Here is a 25,787-nt window from a genome sequence, read left to right on the forward strand (position 1 = left end):
GACAACGTATAAAATGAAAGAAAAATAGAAGGTTAATTATGTGCATTGTTTACTGGTTATAAATTATTACATGTAAATTTGGAAGTATTGGAGATTTTGTAAGATTTTTTTTGAAAATGAAGAGATTTTGTAAGTTTATTTGTTATAGTATGATAAATTGACACGTGGAACTCTAAGTAAATAGAGGTATACGTTTATTTCTTGCAAATTGTACAATTAATGTAAATTTTATTGCATTTGTATATAAAATAGAAAGATATAGATATCGATTTATTTGTCTGTCAATTTCATCATTCCATATCTATCAAATAATTGATATTTTTTTAATAATTTCATTAAATTTTGTAACTTTTAATTATATTTTTATTGATAAAAGTTTTCATAGTTTTTTTAAGTTAAAAGTTATGAAAAATATAGAAAAAAGAAACAAAAATTGTGAATCATAAACTTATACTTAGAAAAAAAAAATGCCCCAAAAAGATTTCACAATTCATGCAGTTTTTTTTTTGTCATTGATCGAAAATTATATTAAAAAAAATTATAAAAAAGTAGTTAATAGGAATTCCCTCCTAATTTTTTTTATCAAGAAAAATATAAAAATTGGCAATTCATATATAAGTTTAAGACATAAATTCTAATTTTTGCAAATAAAAAATCCTTAATTTCTAATTATATTTTATCTTTGACCATGTTATTAAAAAACTTGTTTGTCATTATTAAAGTGAAGGCATATCTTTGATAAAGAAAAAATAGAAGTAAAATGGATATACGTCCTTTGATATTAATTATAAGCAAAAGTATATCAATATTATTTTTTATCTCAAATATAAATAAAATCTAACTGACTCTATTATATTTAATGTTATTATTCTTCAAATGCTCTTAATTAATTTAGATTTTATTTTTTAAAATAGATCCTTTTTACTTTTATAGAACAAATTATCGTGAAGGGCAATTTAGATAAAACAAATGTTTTTTTTTATATTTTGAAAAAGTTAAATAAAATTAACTACTTTTATTAAATAATGTGAAGTTAGTTTTTTTGCTTATATATGAAACTATATAATACATATTTGGTAAAATATATCAATATTATTTAATTTACATAAATTTTCTTACTAAAAAAATTAAAACTTAACATCAATTATCATATAAATCTTTTATCTTGTTTTTAGATCAAATAAATCATTTATCCTTCTAAACCACAACCCAATTGAACTTTCAATGATTTTTTTTCCAAAATAATGAAAATAAATCCTTATTTTACCTTTCTTATGAAATGTAATTTATTATTAAAATGTAAATCATAATTTTCTGTTATGCTATTTAGACAAAAAAATATATATGTAAATTTTGTAATTATTCCATGTATTAACTACTAAACAACGTTCTAAAATAAGAAAATGGCTTCTAGAGTTATAAAATCTCATTATAACGACAAATTACAATTAGTAAAATACCAAAAGAAGGTCATTTATTCACATTATATAGCCAAAGAATCCTAGAGATCTAAAATTGTGGTCAAAAGGTAAAAAGATTATCAAAACAAAATAAATGGCATATTTGAAACTTCCACTTAAGTTTTGAGTAAAAAAGGCACTAAGACTACGTATTGCATAAACTTAAAAGACTGACAAAATAACAAAGTTACTTTTTTGATATAAACATACAAAAGTCACTTGCGTGTCATTAAAAATTCATGATGTCGCATGGAACTTCCAAATCCTACACGCTCAACATATATAAACGGTAGTATCATTACGTAAAAGATTACATTTTATTTTGACCAAAAAAAAAGTCACATTTTATACCAACAAAAAAAAAATCAAAATGAGTGGGTGGTGGTGGCGGTGCATGTTTCTTTTAATCGGAGCAACCATATTGGTAGTGGAGCCGGTGAGTGGTGTTTTTCCACTTAAAACAAGTTCAAGATGGATCGTAAATCAAAATGGAGTAAGAGTGAAACTAGCGTGTGTGAATTGGGTTTCTCATTTGGATGCTGTGGTGGCTGAAGGGCTTAGTAAAAAGCCCGTGGATGCTATTTCCAATATAATAAAGTCCATGGGCTTTAATTGTGTTAGACTCACTTGGCCTATTCACCTTCTTACAAATCAATCTCTTTCTTCTCTCACTGTTAGACAATCTTTTCAAAACCATGGCCTTCTTGATACAATTGCTGGTTTCCAATCTAATAATCCTTCCATCATTGATCTTTCCCTCATCCAAGCTTTTCAGGTACTAATTATATTATTACTTGTTAGCCAATTCAGTTTATTAGTCTTTGAATTATTTAATTTGGATTTAGTTACTTTATCCTCTCCTTAATTATCTTGTTAGTTCAATAATGTTTTGTATTTGTTAATATTTGTGAAAATATTTTATGAAAACTAACATGATAAAAGCACATCGTAATTTGATTTAAATAAATGTACGTGTTAAAAAAATGACATTATCCGATGCATAGAAATTAATTTTATTTGTTTCGTAAATATAACTAAACAATAGTTATAAAAACTTTTGATATGTTGCAATTTGCAAATACGAATTCAAGTTGTAACCTTTTATTTACTGTTAATGTTTGTGAGTTTTGTTAATAAATTTTTATTTACTCTTAATGTTTGTGAGTTTTAATTTTTTAAGAAGAGAAAATTTTCATTTAGGAATCCCAAAGTTATTTTCTTTAAGTGACATCCTGTCCTGTTTTTTTTAATAAAAAGATGTCTTTTTTTTTTAAAGAGTTCATTAATGGAAGTAATTAGTTCGGTAATTTAAAAGTGAAGAGATGCTTAAATATTCTTTTATTGGATGGATTTTGATTTAATTTCTTATCATAAAGAGATGGTATACCCTTTTTTTTCTTTCAAAGTTCTACCCTTATTATTAGTCTTCTTATTTGTAATAGTTTATAATTTATTTATTATAATTTAAAATAAATATTTTAAAATATATAATAATATATATAATTTTAATTTTAATAATTTAATAAATTAAAATTTAAATTAAATTATTTAAAATAATTTTAAATTATTTATAAATAATTAAAATTTTAAAGTAAACCGTTTATTTATTTAGTTTAAGAATTCTATTTTAGACTAAAATAAATAAATAAATAAAATATCAAAATGATAAATTTTAACTTAATAGAAAAAAAAAAGTTGAATGACTATTTTTAAAGTATTTTAAACATTAATTAATAAAATTTATTTTTAATTAAAAATCTCCTTTATGTCATTTTACATTTTAAGCTGATTGAATTTTTAATTTTATCAAACATCTCAATGAGTTTAACAATTATAAACTATAATATATTCTATAAGTTAATTTTATAAAACAAAGCTTAAATTTAAATATGGACAATTACAAAGACCAACATTACATAGAATTAGTGGGGAAATGTGAAAAAACATTGAACCATATTAATGAGAAATTGAAAGAATTTGAAAAGGAAACAACGTTAACTTATTTTGAAATTAAATAATCAAATTGCAAATTTTTATTTTTTTTATAACAAAAATAGTCACTTAGTTGATCATGCTTTTGGAGAAAAAATATTGGTTAAAATGAAATCAAATTTTATATGGATAGATCTCCAAACTTAAAGCAAAAATAACTAATTATGCACACTAATAATAGTAGTTAACATTATTAAATTTTCTTGGTGTATTAAAAAATATAATTGTATTTTTTAAATTACTATTTTTTTTTAAATTTGAATCAGAACATTTTTCAAGATAATTTAAAAATAATAGGATTGAATTTTTCTAAATTAGTTAGATTTTATTTATATTTAACAAATCAATATAACTTACTTTTTGTTTATATTTAGTATTTGATATGTCTCACAGTAATTATCATATTTGTAAATAAAAAAATTGTATCATGAAAATACTCTCACTTTTAATTTATAATGTAGCTTTAATTATATTTTTTGTAATTGTACAGTTTAATTAATATAATGAATATCATCTCAAGTTATTATTCCTCTGCATTTATTTATGATAGCAGTAATACATCAATAATTAATGAAGTAAATAAATGTTGTTGTTATGACTACAGGCAGTTGTGAAAAGTCTTGGGGACAATAATGTGATGGTGATTTTGGACAACCACGTTACCCAACCAGGATGGTGTTGCACTAACACTGACGGCAATGGCTTCTTTGGCGATCAATATTTTGACCCAAGCTTGTGGATTACGGGCCTCACTAAAATGGCCACCCTTTTCAATGGAGTGCCTACTGTCGTTGCCATGAGTTTGAGGAATGAACTCAGAGGCCCAAAACAGGATGTCAACAATTGGTACAGGTAAAACAATTACTACAACTACATGTAAAATCCAAATCATATAATAATAAGTTATTTGTTATGAATTGAAGGTATATGGTGCAAGGAGCAGAAGCAGTTCATGCAGCAAATCCCAATGTTCTTGTCATTTTGTCTGGATTAAATTTTGACACAGACTTATCATTCATTAGAAATAGAGCAGTGAGCCTAACATTCAATGAAAAACTAGTATATGAAGCACACCATTATGGTTTCACTGATGGTCGTGATTGGGTATCAAAGAACCCAAACGAGGTATGTGGAAAAGTAACTAGATATATGAAGAAATTGTCTGGTTACTTAGTGGACCAAGGATGGCCTTTGATAATGAGTGAATTTGGGGGTGACTTAAGAGGTACCAATGTCAATGATAACCGTTTTCTTAACTGCTTTATAGCATATGCAGCTGATCAAGATTTGGATTGGGCCTTGTGGACATTAGCTGGAAGTTACTATATTAACCAAGGAGTTTTTGGAGTGGAAGAGGTTTATGGGATTCTCAATTCGGATTGGACCAAACCTAGAAATCCTACTTTCTTGCAAAGGCTTGCTTCCCTCCAACTTCCATTTCGAGGTACTAAGATCAATACTCCTTAACTTTATTTTTTTACAAGTTCATCAAAACTTGAATTACATTCCTCTTTCATCATTGCACAGGTCCAGGCATAACACAAGGAAAACCATACAAACTGATATATCATCCTTTAACTGGTCTTTGTGTGGCAAGGAAGTCAAAACTACAGCCACTAAAATTAAATGCATGTTCTTATTCTAATGGTTGGAATTACAAACCCCAAAAGACACTATCAATATATCGTTCACACTATTGCATCCAAGCAATGAATCAAGGGAAGCCAGCAATAATTAGCAAATCGTGCTCTACATGGGACATGATCTCAGACTCTACCTTGCACCTTTCAACAAACATTAACAATGGAACAAATGTTTGTTTAGATGTTGATCATAACAATGTTATTGTTACCAATGCTTGTAAATGTTTGAGCAATGATTCTACATGTGACCCTGCAAGTCAATGGTTCAAACTTATTGACAGTGGGAAAAGGTGAATCTAATGAAACAAAGTCATGTTTGGCATTATTGACATGTTTTATTTCTGTTTTTTTTTTTTTTTTTAAATAAAAGGGTAGCTGTTGCTTCTCTTCCTCGTTTGTATTATCATAAAGAAAAAGCATATCATAATAAAATATTAATGATTCTTTCACATCACAAAAGTTGCAAACATTTTATACCTTTCTTGTAAATTGTGTCATGAATCATCTTTTAAAAAATTACATTTTTGTATTCATCATGTTTACAAAGTGTTAGTCTAAAAGTGTGATGTGTATTGAATTACTGGTAAACAAAGTATAAAAGATACTAATTAAATTAATTAATTTTTCATAAAAGTTTACACCCCTTGAGTGAATAGCTTTACTTTTTTAACTGTTTGAAAGAAGACATCAATAATAATAAGAAAGCAAGAATTGATGAAAGGTATAAATTCTGCCAATTCTTTATCCAATATTTCATTTCCACCTTAGTCACTTTTTTGTATTGTTTTGAACCAAAACACAAGCAAGGTAGAAATTCAACAGAATTTGGCATCAATATGACTATATATTACATTATGCATAGAACTAGCTAACACTAATCAAACCCAGTTGATGAACCAGATTGATTCAAAAAGATGACAATGGTACCCCGGAAGATGCAATCTAGAGCTATTCGTCATATTTTTTCGGCATCTGATGACACGGTTATGACAAAACAAATCAGCGCCACTCATGCTCCTATTGAAGAGCATGTTGATGTTAGACCTTTATTGAATGTTGTTCAAGACATTTTTCACCGTGCAACTTCTCTCATCCCCGACATCCTTCAGGTAGACGTATGTATATATTAAACTCGTACAACTCTAGAATGAAATATAAGTAAGAGAATATTTAAAAAGTTGATCTATTTAGTCTTAATTATTAATCAGGTACATCAACTTTTCATATACCATTTTTGCTTATATTTCATTTCGGATAAAGTATCATTTAGCATTTTTGTTGTTGATTAACTATGCTTCTGTTTATGGTTGTTTTAACATTTCTCAGGGAAAGCAAACACAAATGAGTGCCTCAAAGGAAAATGCCAATCAATCCGACTTATCTGACATACTAGAGATTTCTTATCACACAATTAACAAAATTGCATGCGAGGTTCTGTTAATTAGTTGTCTTGTTTAAATTTCAACTAATATGAGTAAAAGTATTGAAAAGTGTGTTAGAGAAATTATTTCTACACTCAAATAGGAAAATATAAAAAAATTTGTCTACCAAATATTTAGTTAGTCGCATGGTCAAGTTGAGATTTAGATTGCATACAGTAAGCAACTTCACACAATCGTAGTCAACACATCAGTGGTTTTTAGATTGAGATCAAACAATCTAAATTTCAAACTCGGCATTTCAATAGCCACTGATGTATTGACTACGTGAATGCGTGGGATTGCTAACCGCAGACAATCCAAATTCATCATTTGAAGTTATTAATGTATTTGGAGCATGTTTGTGTCAGATATCTTGCAAATGTATGATGGGTGGTGGAGATGCTCATGCAACAACAATAGGAATACTTGGAATGCTATCAAGCTTTTCATGGGATGCAAAAGTGGGGATAGCATTAGCAGCATTTGCATCAAACTTAGGAGAGTTTTGGCTGGTGGCTCAACTTAATGCAACCAACCGTCTTGCTAAGTCAGTTGCATTGTTGAAGCACATTCATGAAACATTGGAGCAAGTGGATGATTTGGGACCAAAATTTGAAACTGTGAACAACCTTCTCAATGCCATGTTCGTTGTTGCCAATTGCATTGTTGAGTTCCATGAGCTTCCTTCTCAGTATATTGACCATGAAGCACCTGAAATGTTGACTGCATCCACTCTTATTCCTAGTGCTGTCTATTGGACCATTAGGAGTATTGTGGCATGTGCATCACATATTTTGGGCATTATTGGCTTGGGTCAAGGGTATGTCTCATAGGAATCATACATCTATATCTTAGTAACTCTTCTTAATTTCTTTCTTACGCAAAAAAACCAAAATAGCCTATTTTATAACTAAAGTATCATCAGTATGCAACTACAGAGACTAATGTGTCAAGATAACTGAATTTCGTTGGAGTTAACATATTCCAATATACATGGTTGGTTTAGTGATCACACTAAATCAAACTTGTCTGTATTTAATTTTTATGATTTTCACTCTTCCGTATTGATTTTAGATATATGACATCAACAATAGAGACATGGGAGCTTTCCAGTTTGACTCATAAGCTAGATAACATGAATGATCACCTTCAAAAGCAGCTCACCATTTGTCATCAACATTTAGGTAAATAAGTCCATATAATTAGTGCATATTTGGCATGACTGTGAGTTTGACAGAATCGCATATGGCACTATGATTTTGACTAACACAATGGTTTAGAGTTTCAATAAAATCACTGTGTCATAATGATTTTGTCAAGTTCATTTTGATTACAAACATGCACTTACTCAGTTAAGTAACTCTACATGTATATTAATCATCATGCAGATGAGAAATAAGAAATGTATGATTTTTCTTTGGGTAAAATTTTTCTAATCTATATGCTTTGGAACACTGTTATGATGCAGATGACAACAAACAGAGAGAAGCATTTCAAACACTTGAGATCCTTTTTGAGACATCACACCAAGATAACATTAATGTTCTCAAAGCTTTGATTCGCTGCAAGGATGATCCATTGCCACTGTTTGATGGTTCTACCAAGCAAAGGGTTAGCATAGAATGTGTTCTTTCTTCATTTCACACAAATATACATGCATCTATGTTCTATAGTATATTCTGTTGCCATCAGCATCAACATGATCTTTATTTAATAAAGACTTGCCAAGAATAACAACAATGCAATCTTACGACAACAACTTGAATCAACTAATCTGTTTCATAATCATTTTTCTATTCAACTAAAAATTATGTGTTCAGGTTAGCATTGATGTATTGAGAAGCAAAATTGTGTTGCTCTACATAACAGACCTACAACATATATCTGAACAAGAGCTTGTTATATTTGGACAAATGTATCAAGACTCGCGCCAAGATTCGACAAGGTTAGAGAGTCAATACGAACTCGTTTGGATTCCAATTGTCGAAAAGGGAACACTGTGGACTGAATCGAAACAGAGGTTCGAGAGGCTGCAATCAATGATGCCATGGTACTCAGTTTATGACCCTTCAGTTTTGGAGGCAGCAACAATAAGGTATATTAAGGAGGTTTGGCTTTTCAACACAAAGCATATGCTTGTGGTGTTGGATCCACAAGGGAAAGTTGTGAACCTTAATGCAATACACGTGATGTGGATTTGGGGAAGCTTGGCTTATCCTTTCTCTAGCTTAAAGGAGGAAGCACTTTGGAAAGAGGAAACATGGGGACTTGCACTTTTGGCAGATACAATTGATGAATCACTCTTTGAATGGGTTAGCCTTATGTTTTTTCATTTTGAGATTCCAATTGCATACAATTAAAATTCCTTTCAAATTTTGGTCTTATGATCATCATTGTTGGTTGCAAACTTGTTTCAGGTATCAGCAGGCAAATACATATGCTTGTATGGAGGGGACGACATTGAATGGATTAGGAAATTCACAAGCTCCGCAAAATCAATGGCAAAAACTCTGCAAATTCCTCTAGAAATAATGTATGTTGGGAAAAGCAACCCAGGGGAGAAAATTAGAAAAATCAACAAAACCATAAATGAAGAAAAACTTAGCAACGTACTCGCCTATCCAACAATAAATTGGTTTTTCTGGGTTAGGCTAGAAAGCATGTGGCATTCCAAATTACAACAGGGCAATACAGTGGAGAATGACCAAATAATGTTAGAAATAGTGAGAATCCTAAGCTTTGATAGCAGTGATCAAGGTTGGGCTGTGATAAGTCAAGGAACTGTGAAAATGACACAGGGAAAAGGTGACTCATTTTTGAAATGTGTGGTTGAATTTGAAGAGTGGAAGGATAATGCAAAAGATAAAGGAGTTTTGGCTGCAATGGATGATTATATACAAGGAATCCAAACACCACATCATTGTAACAGGTTAATACTGCCAGGAGTTGATGGCAGAACTCCAGAGCAGATTATATGTGCGGAATGTCGTCAGCCTATGGAAAAATTCTACATGTATCGCTGCTGCAACGAGTGAATTGTTGCTATAGCATCAAAAATGCACCATTAATAAGTTCATAAATAAAATTAAGTGCTATATTGTATTTACCTTTAACATTCAAGGGACTGATAACATATGATATCTGTAAATTTGATTTCAAGATTATATTGACATAGCTTGATTTTGTGATACAGAGTTTGAAAATATATCATTACTTTTTCTAATGTTTGTCGTTTTGGATTAGACAATACAAAATACGTGTAATTTAGATTTAAGTCGTCATTCTTTTAATTTATGAATTTTTCATATCATCAATTCACCCATAAACATATATTTTAAAGACCAAAATCAAAAATTATATTCCCAATACATTAAAAAATTATAGTATTTAGAATATAGTCACAACTGCCAAATACAATTAATCCACTAATGTCTTGTCTTTACACTCTTAATCGTAAAATACAATTTCTGAACATAAATTTACATTTTCTTATGGACATTATCCATTACAAATACACCTAATAACAAATTAAAAACATCATTGTGGGGTAGATTTAGTAGCCGTGGTAACAGAATTCCAAATTTGAACAATTGGAGAAAAAATGTGGGGAATTACAGCTCCAATTCCTTTAAGAGCAACACCAGATGCAAGTCCAATTGCGAACGTCTCAACATAACCGGGCTTAGTATCAAGCTTCATGTCAAGTATAGTGAGTCTATTGTTCACTGAATCCATTTTTCTTGAAGATTCATTCATAATCCTATCTTTTTTACCTTTACTAGATGAAATTATTCCAAACAACGCCTTCTGTAAATCCTCTATCACTTTCAATGAAGCTTCTTGTGAATCCATCCCTTGTGATTCATAATGTGATATCAACTGTTTTGGTGAAGGAATCTTTCTTTTCTGATTCGGTTTCAATTTAATTTCGGGTATAGTCGGTACATTAGGGTTCGAAGATTCTTCCATTTCAACAACTGGATAAAGCAAATACAATGTTAGATTTAACTAAATAAATTATTCAATTAGCCAATTAAATCAAACACAGTATTACAAGCTTAATGATTTCAAAATTTATAAATGAAGAAACAAAATTTGCGTTATAAGTGTAGTGTAAAATTAAAATGTACCAGGAGACAGGTAACATAGTGTAGCTAAAGTATTACACTACGCTGTTTAATACTGGTTATTTTTTTAATGTATGCTTCGGAAACTTGAAAATCTCCCACTTATATAAGGGAGAATTCACCATTGAGAAGCAACATATAAAATGAAAATAAATTATATAAATGGAAGAACACGACCGTAAAACAAATGCGATTGTTATATTACGCATATGTTTTTTCATTAAGAAACATGTCAGTGTTGAAATGATATACGCTTTCGTTGACACGTTCTTCGGCATGAATAACTAACGAAGAACGCAACGCCTATCAAAAGCGATGAATAACAAAATGAAACATAATTGAGAGAAAAAAAAATTAAAAGAGAGAATGGATGATTTGAGAAGAAAACGTACAAGGAATCTAAAAACGCCCTTTGATTTAGCCTCGCGGCTAGGGTTTATCGCTTTAGTGAATGATATAGAACGTGTGCTATGCCTCTGCTTTTATAAAGAAACGGAACCAAACCTAAAAAAAAATGGGTAGGATTTGGGCTTCAAAAACCCAAAATAGGAAACACTGGCCTAACAATCCATATAGATGAAACGCATGGGCTTATTTGACGCCCCTAAAATTATAAACCCACCCCCCGTAATTTACACAGATATTCATTTTATTTTTGCCCTTTTTAAGAAAACAATCATAAAAATTAAATCGCCGGAAAATTTGATGTAATTTTGAAATGTTTTCTCCATGCAAAACTTGAAAATGGAGTTGATATTATATTTGAATTATTGACTAAAAAAATATATGTTTAAATCATTATTTAAAAAAAAAAAATTCAATGATAAATACTACTATAATTAATTTACACAACTATGAGGTTTAGATTTCAACCTGACAAAATATTTAACCGAACCATATCAATATTTATCAATTAAATTATAATTTAAAGACTTGATGATTATTAACTTATCAAAATTAATTTTAACTCAAATTCATGTTTAGCTAGAAGTAACATATTGGTTATTTTTGCAATGTCCATTAAAAAATAAATTTGATAGAGGTGGTTTTTTTACCCTAAAATAATAAAACTATCCACCATAAAACTCTCCAATTTAGGGGTTTAAATTAGTGACGCATATACACGTTGTTTATTTAATAAATTTTTAATCATAGTCTTTAGTAACTACCACTTACTCCAACTGAACACCTAATTTTTTTTTATTAAATAGGTTCCATCATTAATTATTTATACTTCAAAATATTTATTTTTTTTAATACAGTTTATTGAATAAAACACAAAAAATGAATAGCTAAAAAATAATTTCATAACAAACATTTTCTATAAAACATTTATATTTTTGACTAAAAAATGAGGTGCTTATTTAGTAATGTGTTTATTAGGAGAAACTTCTCCACTGTTAATGCTCTAAAAATATATTGTTTGACTAGAAGGTGGCAACAGGAGTATATCAAATACGTCAAAAAGTTTAATGAATATCTACAAATAAAATAAATAGATATTTTTACTATTCGTTAGTTAACGGATACAAATACAAATCTAATAATATATGCATCCCTTAAAATTCATAATCAAAAGTAACTTAGTAAAATTCTTATATCGTAATAGTTTATTTGAGTATAATATATTCATAATTTTTATGATAAAGTTATGTTATATATTTTATTAATGTATTAATATTTTCATGTGTTACTGACTTTTGTTTAGACATAATAGGAGGAAAAAATATACATAATGCAATCAAAATAAAGTTTTTTATACATAATTGAAATTTTTATTTATTTAAAAGATGTTATTCATATATTTGTTTATACATATAAATACTTAAAAGTCCATCAATTAAAGAGATATTTATACAAATATAATAAAATACAAATATCATTTTTATCCGTAGTATAAAATATACAATTGAAACATCCATATCCATATATACTCATTCCGATCTATATAGGTCTTGCCTTGCTAAACACTTTCATATGTATCACATCCAACCGGTTCAATCATATGTATTTTAAACTAAAAAGAAAAAATTGAGAGAAGAAATACCTTGTTGAAGACTACAAATAGATTAAAATTCATAAGTTTTGACCTTTTAAAGACAACAAAAGATGAATTTTTTAAAAAAACACAATAAAACACATAAATAAATTAAATTAACAATAAATTATCAAATAAAATCCAACAAATTTTTTTAACTATACATTAATTTGTAAGTCATATGAAAGATGGATAATGGTTTTAAGTGAAATATTGAAGGGTGCGATGTCTTGCATGCCAAGATGTGGGGTATGTACTTAGGACTTGTCATGATATGGAGAAATGATTTATCTCACTTAATAGTAGAAAACGACTAAAAGGTGTTCATTGATATGGTCACAAATAAATGCAATCTCAAGGAAACATCTATCATCTGATTCGACATATTCAATAGTTAATTTAGAAAGACTGACACATTCAATTTACTCATACGTGGCATGAATGCAACAAAAGCGCAAATTAGTTAGCTAACTTTAGCTTTACTTTTGATTCATAGATCCTTATTATTATAGAGTCTCCTCTTAGTGAACTTAAGCAACTATTTCTTGATGACATTTTCTAAGCTTGCATGAATAGGAGTATGCTTTTAATTATTTTGTTTCTCGTTTTTTTTCCTCGTTTAGGCTTTGACCCTCTTTTGTACCAATATACATGTCACATCAATGAATTTAATTCACGAGTGGGGAAGTTTAAAATATTAAATATGTTGCACCGAATATAATTTAATTTAAGTCGGCTGATTTAGATTAAACCCGAATTAGAATGAGTTATGTCAAAATATAAATTAAATTTATTCGAATGATTTAATTTATATATATATATATATATATACATATCCATGAACACCCGTCTCTTATTCTCTACTAATTTGAACCAAACACATCTTTTTTATTTAAATTATGGTCATTCCATACACACGTTTAATATTTTTATATATTAAATGAAATCTCACAACCCACGTGCACAATGTCCAACAAAAATGAGATAGTAATATTAAGGCTTCTTATCATAAAAAAGAAAAATATTAATATTTTGTAAAATTTCATTATTTTATTTTTAATTTTTATAAATCTTTTTATCAACTTTTTATTTTTTTAAATTTTTTACTTACATTTTTTATCCTTTATTTTAAACTAATTATTGTATATTTTTTTGAAAATGATTTTTTAGAAGGAATGGATAGGACTTGCTTAACAACTACTTTGCAAAGTTTTTGAATGAATTCGTAAAAAATTTATACTTAAAAATTTATACTTAAAAATTTATATTTAATTTATTATTTGTTTAAAATTAGTAATGTAAAAAATCATTCAACAATTAGAAGAATAGACAATAATTAGATAAAATTAGAAACTAAAAATAAAAATAAATTTTTAAAGATAAAAATTTTGAAATTTTTTTATAGGAACTGAAAAAACTTATTTAATACAATAACAATGTCATCGTATACTATTTTTTTTTCTTTCATGTTCATTATTATACTTTTCATTAAAAAAAAATTAATAAGCATACTCCGTCAATGCAGTACAAATATATTTATATTGACAATAAATATAAATAATTGATTATGTAAGTATCTTATAATAATAAAGATCTTCTAATGAGATAATAGTCCAACTTTCATTTTCATATTCTATGTGATTTTATTAGCTTTATAGGAATTCAAAATATCCGAATCCTGAGTGGCTAGACACCTGATAGAAAGTTGCCAAACCTTTATCTCACCATCCAGTGAACCACTATAAACAGAAACGACGCCGTTAGTGGAACTTTGATCATCATACTCTGAAACTGCCGTCAACGACTTCACAGGTTTTCCGTGACCATCAAGAACACCAACGCAACAAAACGATCCATCATAGACTCGCTTCCAAATCCTAACCGTCCGATCAGCCGATCCACTAAGAAGCAAATCAGAGACGTTGATCAAACAAAGTATCGCATTCTGATGCCCCCTCAAAGCCCCACTCACCACCATATGATTCGCACTATCCTCTCTCTCCCACACCAATATCGAACGGTCACAGGCACCCGAAAATAAAACCGAACCGTCGTCGTTTAGTGCCAGCGCATTAACAGCTGATTTATGCTTCTCCAAAGTGGCAACCATAACGTGGCGCTTTTCTCCAACGGGTTTAGCCCAAACCCGTATTCGTCTATCGGCTGATCCAGTGTAAACGGTTCCATCATTGGAAACTGCAACCGCATTGACCGCATCTTCATGAGCGTTGACCGACTCAACACAACGAAGATCCGAGATTCTCCATATTTTGAGTGTTTTATCCCACGAAACGGAGTAGATAACGCCGTTAGAAACGGCGAGGTCGGTTACGGCATCGGCGTGTTGAATCCAGAGGCGTTTGTCGTGGCGGCGGACGGTGACGTAGTTTTTCGGGAAGAGGAAGCGGCGGAGAAAATCGTTGACGGTGGGAAGGGTTGTTAACATGCGGTGGTTGCGTCGGCGGCGGTGGTGCCAGACGCGGATTTTGCAGTCTTGGTGGGTTGTGAAGAGCATATCTTTGGAGAAGGTAATGGCTTTGGTGGAGCCAGAGGAAGTGGAATTGAAGGAGTGGAGATTTGTACACGTGTGGCGATCGTAGACGTTGATTAGGTTTTCGGTTGCGGCGTAGAGAAGGTTGTTGTGAATGGCGAGGGAGGTGATTGGGCGAGAGGGGCGGGGTGTGAAGGAAGTGAGACAGTGGTGAGAGACGGAGAAGTTTTGTGGAGAGAGTTTTTGGAGAGAAGGAAGGGATGGGAGTGTTTGTATGGAGTAGTTGGTGTGAAGAGTACTGGAGGTGCTTTCATCGGAGGTTGCTGTGGAGGTGGAAGAAGAGGTGGTTGAGTATTCGGATGCATGTTGTTTATGTGATCGGAGTATTGGAAGTGAAATGGTTGAGTTGTTGGTGGCTGTGGCGCAGTTTACGGAGGAGCATGTGTCTAGCCACGACTGTAACCGCATGATTAAATATACGGATTACGTAGTGAGTTGAGGCAGAGAGAGGCACGCAAACAAAAAAGGTACAGGGAAAGATTGTGGAATGAGAATGAGATTGAGATGGGAGAGGGGCAGATGAGGGTAATGGAGTGGGATCATGAAGAAGCCAAAAAAGGGGACAAGAAGGGTGCGATAGGTCCGAGGCTGATTCATTAATTAATTAGTTAGTGTATTTTATTATTCTATCATTGCCTGGGTATCTTTCTTCTTGTCTTGTTTTTTTCGTAGAGACAAACATGGACCTGCCGGAGTATCAATGAAAAGCTAGCTTGACAGATGGGAAAAGCTTGCTTCTGTTTGTATAATTCTATTCTTTAATTATTCTTCTGCATAATAAGTCTTTCAAAAATTTGACATAAAACAATATATAAATAGATTTTTTATATTTTATAAAAAAAATATATTTTATACGAGAATTAGAATGATGTTATATACACTAAAACACAGTGACACCTGCATATACATCTTTTTATATTAATAATTAATCTTAAAAACAAAAGTAAAAAAAAAAAACTTTATGAGGTGCACTACGGTGTAAGATATTTGACAAAAAAAAAAAGTGTTAAAATAACATTTTTTTAAATGGTAAGTATCAATTCATTTAGTCTTAAATAAAAATTCATAAAATATTTGATGAAATAATTTTTTTGACTTAATTTAAATAATTTGAAAAAATAATTTGATATTTCATAACTTTAAAATCTTAAATTAATTAATATTTATAATTTAAAGATTTAAAATTATAGTTTATTTCTTTTCTCTCTATTAAAATGCATCTAAGATTAAAGAGTATGAATGTAATTTATAAATTAGTTTTGGGTTTGATTCTCATATAACAGGTGACTTTTTATCTTAAGCCACATAGCTCGAGTATTGCTTCTTTTTATCTTATTCGTTGGGTTTTACACTTTTTATTAAAAAAATGTGTTTTGATGATAAATAAATGTGTTGTTTATAAACTAATCTTAATGATGTGAAACCACTTGATCAAGCTTTGTAAATGATTGTTTTGGAAACATTCTATATATAATTTTGGTGTAAATATCATAATTTTAGTCGGTTTGCAGTAATAATGTTAATATTTGTTTATGACAATTTGATAAAAAAAAACATATTTGTTTAGGTAATAATAATGTAAAAAAATATTTATTTAATTTTTAACTAAGATAGAGATGTTGATTTTATTATTATTTTTTATTTTATTGGAAAGCTTGCTGCTTTGTTTAGAAACTTAAAAACAGGTCGAAGAGTGTCGTGTGCGTAGAATGCGCAATGATATGGTTGCCACTTGCTAGAGTGTTTTAATTAATTTGGGTCAATCGTTGCAAGTGTTCATGCAAGTTGCCAGTTTTTTATACATTTTTTACACATGCAGGCGTCTAGACAGTCGAGCGAGACGAAATACTGTACCTTCTTCATCACAAACATAACACGGTTGATTACTTCGATTTTTTTAAAATTTATAATAAAAATAAAATATAGATGGTTTTTGCGGTTAACTTGTTATTCTCGGTTTCACCGGCCATGCTATTGCTAGCTGTATTCGTTATACATACATCGAAGCTGGTTAAGGATACTAATTATGGTGTATTTGGTTTAACTAAATAAATACTAGTAGGGGAAGGTGTATTTGTTTCAAGAGAGAACTAATGAATTTTATGTAATTTACGATATTTGGTTCTTTGTTTATCTCTAATATTTCAAAACCGAATGGAGCAAAATAAATTCTTTAAGATGTTTATTTTTTCTTTTCACGTTGCCTCTTAAAAATTTAATAAAACTTAAAAAATAAATCTTCTTCTGCTTCATCTACCTTTAATTAAACTGACCTTACGAAATCAATTACTTCTTCTTTCCTAATAAGTTGCAAAAATAATTTATCTAAAAAAGACGTTACTTTTAGTTTTCAATATAATTTTAATTTATTTTTTCAATTGTAAAATCTAGTGAATATTTTGTACATCGATCTCAAATTATTATTATTTGACTATGCAATTATGATCCTTTATCCGTCTTACAATGAATATTAGCATCTGTCTTGCAATTATGAGTATATGGGTACAAGTATAGTACCACCACATCTCACAACTTCATAACACATACATTATTTTTATTTATATTGAAAAAAATGATATTGAGAATATAATGTTCTACACTGCAAGTACAAATAACAATTCATTGCAAGCTTATACATTATACTTTACAACTCATGACACGTTATCAAGAAGATGTCTTCATACTAACAAAGACGTCTTCATACAAAGCATGTGATGATCACAAACATCATAAAAAAATGATGATTACCCATAAAGAAAATGGCGATTACCCATATTGCAAAGAGCGTCTATAAATATAATGTGCTTCAAGTTGTAGTCTCCAATAGATTACAATCAAACATATTTCACTTTCTCAATTGCAAAACTATCAAAGTTCTATTCAATTAACAAGAAACACACACTATTGCTCTTTGTCATAAATTTTATGATCAAACTTATGAATGTGTTCTTAGTTCAACCTATTTTAACGGTGTATTGTGATTGTATTCAAAACAAATCATCATTATCATTTTATTATAAACATCATCAAGTTTGTCTAATTGAGATAAAACTTGTGTGACTTATTGTAAGTATCATCAAATTTATCTAGTCAAGAGAAAACTTGAGGGTTTTGTGTAAGTCTCTTAAGACTAAGAAAATACAAGTGTATACTAAAATGTGACTAAAAGAAGAAGATTGGGTTGAGATGTTGTCTAACTTACTAGTGAACATCTCACAAGATGTGAAGGATGAATTAACTCACATTTAGTGAACCACAATATTTTTGTGTGATTTCCTTACACTTGTCTTTTATTATTCTATTATTTCACTTAATAACACTACTATGAACTTGAAATATAATTATATTATTGAATCTTCTCATGTTCTTCAAACTAATCTAACATTCTTATATTTTATTTTTAGAAATAATATTAAATTACAGATTTTAAAGATTCTCAATTCAAACGTCTACTTATTATGACAATTATATTCATTTCAATACTATTTATATCACCAATTTAATTATAGAAATAAAATAACAATGAAAGTTAGTCAAAATCTTTTTAGTTTTTCTGGATGAAACAAAAATATTCCATAACTATGAAATACACAAAGTTAGAAAATGTTATTTTAACACAAATTATAAACACAATACTCGATAGATATGTACTGTTTACCGCATTTATACGGTAACAATTTTTTTTTTTAATATTTATTTGTTTATTTATTTATTATTAAGACAGATTTTTGTGACACACAGATATATATTTATCACATTAGACAATTGAATACTTCTTAACCACTTATTTAATATATATTTCATTAACCACTAAAATGTAATATTTATTAATCATTTATGCAATTTAGTGATTAAATAAGTACTCTAAAGTGATTAAGGTCGTCTATTTCAATGGTTAAAGAGATATATAATGTCATATATTTTAGTGATTAATGAAGTATTTAAAATGATTAATGACACAAATTTGTACGTTGTATTAAAAAAAATATGTAACAGTTATTAATTTCATAAAAGATATTGGTTGTTTTCTAAATTTTACTTTGTTTTTATTCTAATAACTAATTTTCTTTATTCTTTTGTTTTTATTAATATCACTAAATCAAATAAGTATTTACATGATTTTTTTTTCTGTGGGTATGATTTAAATACTTTAGTTTAATATTTATATAACTTAACATTAAATATTTTTCAATATTTTATGAATCATATTAAAATATATGATAATTTGTGATAATAATTTATTTTTATTAAAATGCATGTAAATAGTACATGTATGAATACTTAAAGTACTTATGAACTAGATATACAAAGATTAAACGTTATGTTCACACAAATACGAACTTAAATACCAATATTTTTTCAAACTAAAAGTAAGAAGATAATATTACAATACCTTACCCTGAACCTATTGCCACCCATATCCTAAAAGTAAAATGTATTTAACTCTAAATTAAATGAATATGAACTTTTTTTACTTTACAAGTAGACGTAAAGCTTGAAAGCAGGGACGATGTAGGCGGGGTAAGAATGAGTCCGGTCTCTCACTCCATTAAAATAAATGTATATTTATTCTATTTTTATATATAAAATAATATAATTATCATTAAGAACTTTGATACAATTACAAGGTATCAAAGTTTAAATGCTAATAAAATGATATTTGTAAGTTGAGTTAGAATTTAAGTATATATATTCATTTAGTTATTATTATAAAAAGAAAACAAACTTAATTTTTAATTATTATTATAAATAAAAGTTAATTATTTTTGACTTATTTGATACTATTATTCTCCAAAAACTTTTTATTTAATTTTACAACTTAAATGTTTGACATTAAAAATATATAAAATTTAATAAATCTGACTTGAGTTTTACTTAAAACCTATAAAATTAGTTACCCTTAACTATATTTCTTAATACACATGCCAATATATATATTTTTATTTATAATAGTGACATGATATTAATTTAATAAAATCAGAAATGTGATTGGCACAATAATATAAGAGGATAAAATAGTTTTATATTGATATTCAATAAAATTAATTTATTCTACCACATTATTTTACCTCAACTCACTTTAATGGTATAACATAAAATAAAATAAAAACTCGCATTCGATATTAGTGTAATACTATACGAGGTCGGTTTGGTAAATTATTATCGGCACTTTTATTTATTGTCTTTTCTTTATTCATGTGTAAAATAAGTAAAGTATGTTATTTATTGTGAGGCAAATAAAGTACAATATATAATATTTTTGTGAAGTAATATTTACAATCGTTTTTCAGAATTCGTCTAGTAGCTTTTGGATAACATCATATAGCTTAAAAAGTTTTACCCATTTAGACTATATTCGGTGGTGAAACTAGTCTAAGTTATGCTTATGCGTATATGGTCATTCTTGTAGGTTTTACCTGTTTAATTTATACTCAGTGGTGGTGAAACTTTTTTGAATAACCGCTAACGTCGATTTTATATGTTTTACCTATCTACTTCTTTTTTTACCTATCCAATTCTTGAGATTAACATATAATTTCATTAATTTTCAGTAATCATTATTTACAGATTTATAATATTTAAAACTTTTTTTATTGTTTTACCAGTGTAACTTGTTTTACCTTTATTGTTTTAAAAAATAAAATAATAAAAAAATTAACATAAAAAATATAAATATTCAACTATACAATTTTTGTTGTATCTGTGAACAAGAGCTCACTCAAAATATTTAGTTGTTTATTTATATTTTTTCTTCCATCCTATAAAATATTTTTTCATTTATTTTATTTAAATAAGTGGTCTTTGATGTAAATTTAGTTTTCTCTTGTGTTTTGTTTGTGATTCTGTGGTACGAGTGGATGGTGTTTTATTCCCTGCCTTGGTACACATTGATTGATTATGTGTCTTGTTGCAGTATTTGTTTAGTTAAAATATAAAAATTAACTTTATCTATTATATATTTAATTAATAATTTTAACATTATCAATATTACATGTTTAACCATACGAATATTCGAGACAATATAATTTTGTCACACATCGGTATCTCACATACTTTAATATATTTTTTTAATAAAAAATAAACACGCCCAAACATTATAAAGTAGAAGTAGTATTTGTTATAAAAAACAATAAATTTGTAGTATATTTTTAAATATTTTAAAATAGTAGTATTTGTAGGATTTTTTTTCTTTGATATCTCTCTTAAAAAATTCTAAAATATCCTATTTTAAAACTTATATATTAAATTGTAAGATTTTTTAGACATTAAAGAGATTGCATTTTCAAGATGTCACCATGTATTGATTTATTTTTTAAATATTTAAAAATATAATAAAATTATGTATTAAATATAATAAAAAAATTCAATTATATTAATAAAATATAACAAAATACGTTAAACATTAAAAAAATACATTAAAATAAAAAGCTACACTATTTTAATTAACGACGTCAATCTAAATGCAGTAGTCTCATATGTAGGAGGTCACCAAAGTCGTTTAACTTTTTGAAATGATTTGAGGTTGTTTTATTTCATCATCATTTTAATCATATTCCTCAATGTCATTCTCAATTATTGGTAGTGCAACTATCATATATATCAAGCTATACATATGAGTTGTTCACATATAATAGTAGTGTTCTAACATAAATTATGATTATTGGACGTTTATACATAATGTGTACAAGGTAGAAAGAGTAATAAAAGTTTACAACAAAATGTTCCAACTTATACCCAACAAATAATATTTGGCCAAATATGAAGACATTAGCATGTGTTACAATTCTCAAATGTGGAGAGTAAAAACAATCGTCCAATATCCAAACGTTGTTGCCACATCTAATCAACCAATTAACTTTAATATATATATTTTTATATTAAATAATAATAGTGTTATGTTAAACGTCTTGTCTGAAGTTGAAACCCAAGACCTCGTAGTTATGTGTGAATTTATAATTGTATTTATCATATATTCTAATAACCATAAAAAAAAAAGTAATGCGATAAATGTAATATGTAGATGACGTAATAAGAAAAGAGAAAATGAGTCCTTCAACGAGTTTATGAGAGTTAGTGTCACGACCCGAAATTTAAATGTCGTGACCGGCGCGCAAGCTATACTCCTAGCCTGGCAAGCCTACCAACTAACTTAACAATTAAACACTAAATCGTTCCATAACCATTTCAAAAATATATATATATATACTTTTCCTCGAAATTTCGACAGAGTATCCTATGTAACTTCATTCCCAAATTTATAAAATCCCTGTTAAATTCTCAATTCAGTCTCAATTCAAAGAACATAATCTAATCGTTTAATACAATTTCCAAAAAAATTGCTAGACTCCAAAATAGCTGCAAATTACATAGACTCAACAGACGTTACAAAAATGGTCCTCAATCAAAGAGGCCTACCAAAAGAAATATGTGGAGACTTGAATCAAATAACAGATTTCTACTCAACTGCCTGCGAATCTGAAAAAATAAGCAACATAAAGGGGTAAGTCACAAAGACTTAGTGAGGAGACAACAATCACCATCAATTAGAAGGGAAACACAAAAGGCACGAATAACTGTTTAATCGCTTGACAAAAATATTAAAAATTCAGTGAATAACGAAACGAAATCAAAATGAACAACCTTAAAATCATTATAAAAAAAATCAAACAAATAACAATACAAATTTTTAGAACCAAGAGGCGGCTTTATCTCATTGATAGCCCTCTCCTCCTAAGGGTGGCCTTTCCCTTAGGGGCGGCTCCATCTAACGGATGGCCCTCTCCCCTCAATTCCGCAACGCATCAGCACGTATCAATTAGGGAGCTTACATCTCGTTGATAGCCCTCTCCTCCTACGGATGACCTCTCTCGTAAGGGCGGCTCCATCTAACGGTTAACTCTCCCTAATCAACACGTGGTAACTAGGTGCACCTAACGCGGTTAACGATTTAATAACAATAACGCCGAATTCCCAAAACGCGCATTTAAAATCATTTCATCGTAATTTGTGAAAAACATATTCAATCGCATAACAATTCAAGATTTAAATATTGTAGCTCATACGTAAATCAAAGTAATAACATATTATATAACAACGACAGTTAAATTAAATAATTGACGAAATTGAGATAAAATTCAAAGGTTGTGTTTCCCAAATTTTTCAATAAATACTTTAATATAGAAACCAAGTAAAATAATAATAATAGCATTATATAAAAATAAATGACGATGATCGTTGTCAACTCACTGTTATGGAGAATCGTCTAAGTTTGCTCTCCAACAACTCTCAGAGTAGCCGGCAAGGTCTCAGTTGACAAATCTGAGTATAAAAATATTTCCAAAACTTTAGAGAAATTTATTCTAAAGTTTAACTACCTCTAGAAAACTATCAGCATCATTTAAATATACTCTAAACACGAAATAAGATTTTTACTCAAAACTACATGTTTCTATGAATTCATACTAGGATTAGAGTTGTGCATTTACCTCAATGAGTCTCAATAAACCACTTTCAAGAGATGGGTACCCTTTTTTCCTTCCTTAGAACACAAACCCTAACCCAAAAATCTCAACCAAAAGAATTTGTAGGAGTTTGAGAAATTAAGCTTGTGGGGATGTTAAACCTCCTTTAAGGATTGAGGGTTTGAGTAATAGAGTGAGAAGAAGGAGAAGGGAAGAAAAGAAGAAAGAAAACAAAAAATGAAGGAGGGGGAGGGGGTTGCTGTCTGCCGAGAGGAAGAGAGAGAGAGGAATTGGGAAAAATAGGATGAGGTGGCAAGGGTTTTGTTTTATTTAATTATTATTAGTATTAATATTAATATTATTATTATTATTATTATTATTATTATTATTATTATTATTATAATATATATATATATATTTACGCAGGCGTAACAGTTAGAGGAGTACAAATACCGCTACTAAAAAAATATACAACTAAAAGGGGATAATAGTAAAAGATGGGGTGTAAATAGTCGTGCCAAAAGCAGTTTATGCAGTCCATGTGAAAATAACGGGCCGTTTAGTGTTGTGCTTTTGAATGGGCTGCACGGAACGTTCAAACCCATGGAACTGCGTTTCGCATTTCATTCCCTTCGTTCCCATCTTATTTGTTACACGAAGAATTGGAAAGGAAAAACGAAACTGATTCTGAAACTGAATCGAAGTAAAGAAGAAAGGAAGCAAAGTAACGATTTAGAATGGTGAAAGTGGTGACGTACTTTGGTATGACTTTGGCAGCTTTCGCTTTCTGGCAATCCATGGACAAGGTCCATGTCTGGATGGCTCTCCATCAGGACGAAAAGGTTCTTCCCCTTTCTTCTCATTCTTATTCTTCCTCTTCTTCTTGTTTTTGTTTTGTTTTTAATAAAAATTCAACTCCCGCTGTTCAATTTATCTCAATTTCCATCTCAATTTTCACCGTTTTTTGTTTGTTTTTGTACAATTTAACTTTCACTTATAAGAGCAAACAAAAAGAGAAAACCCTAGATTTCATCATCTTACAAAATTTTTGTGTGTGCAAATTGCAATATGGAAATAATGTTTGACTTTGGTAAATTTTCTCCTTAAGGATTTTATTTTATATATTAATTCTGCACTGAGATTATGAAATACGAACATTTGAGCAATGTTTTTTGTTGTTGTTGCTGTCATAATGTGTTGCAGCTAGAGAGGTTGGAGAAAGAAGCGGAGATCAAAAGGGTTAGGGAGGAATTACTGCAGCAGCAAGCCAATCGGAAGGATTCTTCCTATTGAATTGAAACATGTTGTAATTTTTCTATCCCTTGCTCTGTAATTTCTCTTGCCGTGGATGCAATCTCACATGCTCAAATAAAATCTGGTACTTGACGAGCATTTCAAATTTAATTGAGTGGATATCTAAGTTTGTCCTTTACTTTTATACATAATCTTGTTCCAAAAAATGGTACTTGTTGGTAATTGTTGGAACGATAGCTTTGTTCATTTTTCTTTTGAAGTATGAGATTTGGAAGTGGCTGAAACATAAGTCTCTGCATCTCAGTGCTATTGATCTGGCTGCAGTGCATATGTTGTTTCTTTTTGCCGCTTTTTTGAATATATGCCTGCTTTCCTTCCTACACTTGTGTCAGTGTCTGTGCTTTATTTAGATACATTAGCCTGATTCATCTGACTGGCCTACTTAGAAATAAGTTGTCGGGCAGATAATTAGTATCAAAGCTCAAAGGAATTGACTGTAGCTCTTCTTCCATTTCTTTATCATAATTACACTTCAGAATTTCTGGAGGTTATATTGACGAATCACAACAATACTAAGTGTGTGTTTGGGAACACAGTGCGGTTAGTGATTTCACGGTTAAAAACCACAGTGAGACTAAAGCTACAAATTGGAGCTTCTAGTTTTCACAGCGAAAACGTTCCTGGAACACGATAATTGATGAGCCACCGTGTTTCTAAACACATATGCATGTTGGGTTCATACCAATAGTACAATGATAGGCGTGGGCTTATAAATGTAGAAAATTTATTTCTTGTTGGCTTTAACTGTTCAGGATACGTGAAATTCTCATAATTTCCCT

General features: G+C 29.2%; 5 protein-coding genes, 1 long non-coding RNA gene and 1 other non-coding gene across 8 annotated transcripts; 3 read left to right on the forward strand and 4 right to left on the reverse strand.

The window, feature by feature from the left end:
* The first annotated feature begins 1,705 nt into the window (after positions 1 to 1,705).
* On the forward strand, positions 1,706 to 5,544 carry LOC101490831 (glycosyl hydrolase 5 family protein-like). Its single transcript, XM_004504132.4, has 4 exons — positions 1,706 to 2,235; positions 4,057 to 4,304; positions 4,376 to 4,896; positions 4,980 to 5,544. Exons 1-4 carry the CDS (start codon positions 1,831 to 1,833, stop codon positions 5,387 to 5,389), a joined length of 1,584 nt encoding a protein of 527 aa, XP_004504189.1. The 5' UTR covers positions 1,706 to 1,830; the 3' UTR covers positions 5,390 to 5,544.
* A 341-nt stretch (positions 5,545 to 5,885) lies between these two features.
* On the forward strand, positions 5,886 to 9,706 carry LOC101504285 (protein SIEVE ELEMENT OCCLUSION B-like). Of its 2 annotated transcripts, none has more exons than XM_004504086.4 (7): positions 5,886 to 6,210; positions 6,422 to 6,526; positions 6,885 to 7,336; positions 7,591 to 7,700; positions 7,985 to 8,127; positions 8,337 to 8,828; positions 8,934 to 9,706. In XM_004504086.4, exons 1-7 carry the CDS (start codon positions 6,010 to 6,012, stop codon positions 9,549 to 9,551), a joined length of 2,121 nt encoding a protein of 706 aa, XP_004504143.1. In that variant the 5' UTR covers positions 5,886 to 6,009; the 3' UTR covers positions 9,552 to 9,706. The 2 variants fall into 2 exon arrangements, with proteins under 2 accessions (XP_004504143.1, XP_004504145.1); XM_004504088.4 differs by having other exon boundaries at positions 5,887 to 6,204.
* A 205-nt stretch (positions 9,707 to 9,911) lies between these two features.
* LOC101505039 (uncharacterized) lies at positions 9,912 to 11,161 on the reverse strand. Its single transcript, XM_004504089.4, has 2 exons — positions 11,036 to 11,161; positions 9,912 to 10,493 (listed from the first exon to the last, which is right to left on the reverse strand). Exon 2 carries the CDS (start codon positions 10,483 to 10,485, stop codon positions 10,054 to 10,056), a length of 432 nt encoding a protein of 143 aa, XP_004504146.1. The 5' UTR covers positions 10,486 to 10,493; positions 11,036 to 11,161; the 3' UTR covers positions 9,912 to 10,053.
* Positions 10,639 to 10,779, reverse strand: LOC113787404 (small nucleolar RNA snoR137). The gene has a single exon (XR_003473909.1). It is a non-coding gene; the product is annotated as a small nucleolar RNA snoR137 (small nucleolar RNA).
* Positions 11,162 to 14,201: 3,040 nt separating the features above from the next.
* Positions 14,202 to 15,951, reverse strand: LOC101505355 (protein JINGUBANG). Its single transcript, XM_004504090.4, has one exon. It carries the CDS (start codon positions 15,638 to 15,640, stop codon positions 14,315 to 14,317), a length of 1,326 nt encoding a protein of 441 aa, XP_004504147.1. The 5' UTR covers positions 15,641 to 15,951; the 3' UTR covers positions 14,202 to 14,314.
* A 6,555-nt stretch (positions 15,952 to 22,506) lies between these two features.
* On the reverse strand, positions 22,507 to 23,954 carry LOC113787240 (uncharacterized). Its single transcript, XR_003473750.2, has 3 exons — positions 23,719 to 23,954; positions 23,480 to 23,551; positions 22,507 to 22,708 (listed from the first exon to the last, which is right to left on the reverse strand). It is a non-coding gene; the product is annotated as an uncharacterized lncRNA (long non-coding RNA).
* Positions 23,955 to 24,308: 354 nt separating this feature from the next.
* Positions 24,309 to 25,326, forward strand: LOC101505689 (uncharacterized). The gene is made up of 2 exons (XM_004504091.4): positions 24,309 to 24,536; positions 24,898 to 25,326. Exons 1-2 carry the CDS (start codon positions 24,432 to 24,434, stop codon positions 24,985 to 24,987), a joined length of 195 nt encoding a protein of 64 aa, XP_004504148.1. The 5' UTR covers positions 24,309 to 24,431; the 3' UTR covers positions 24,988 to 25,326.
* Positions 25,327 to 25,787: the final 461 nt, after the last annotated feature.

Source organism: Cicer arietinum, chromosome 6 (assembly GCF_000331145.2).
Source record: "Cicer arietinum cultivar CDC Frontier isolate Library 1 chromosome 6, Cicar.CDCFrontier_v2.0, whole genome shotgun sequence".
Taxonomy (NCBI): Eukaryota; Viridiplantae; Streptophyta; class Magnoliopsida; order Fabales; family Fabaceae; genus Cicer; species Cicer arietinum.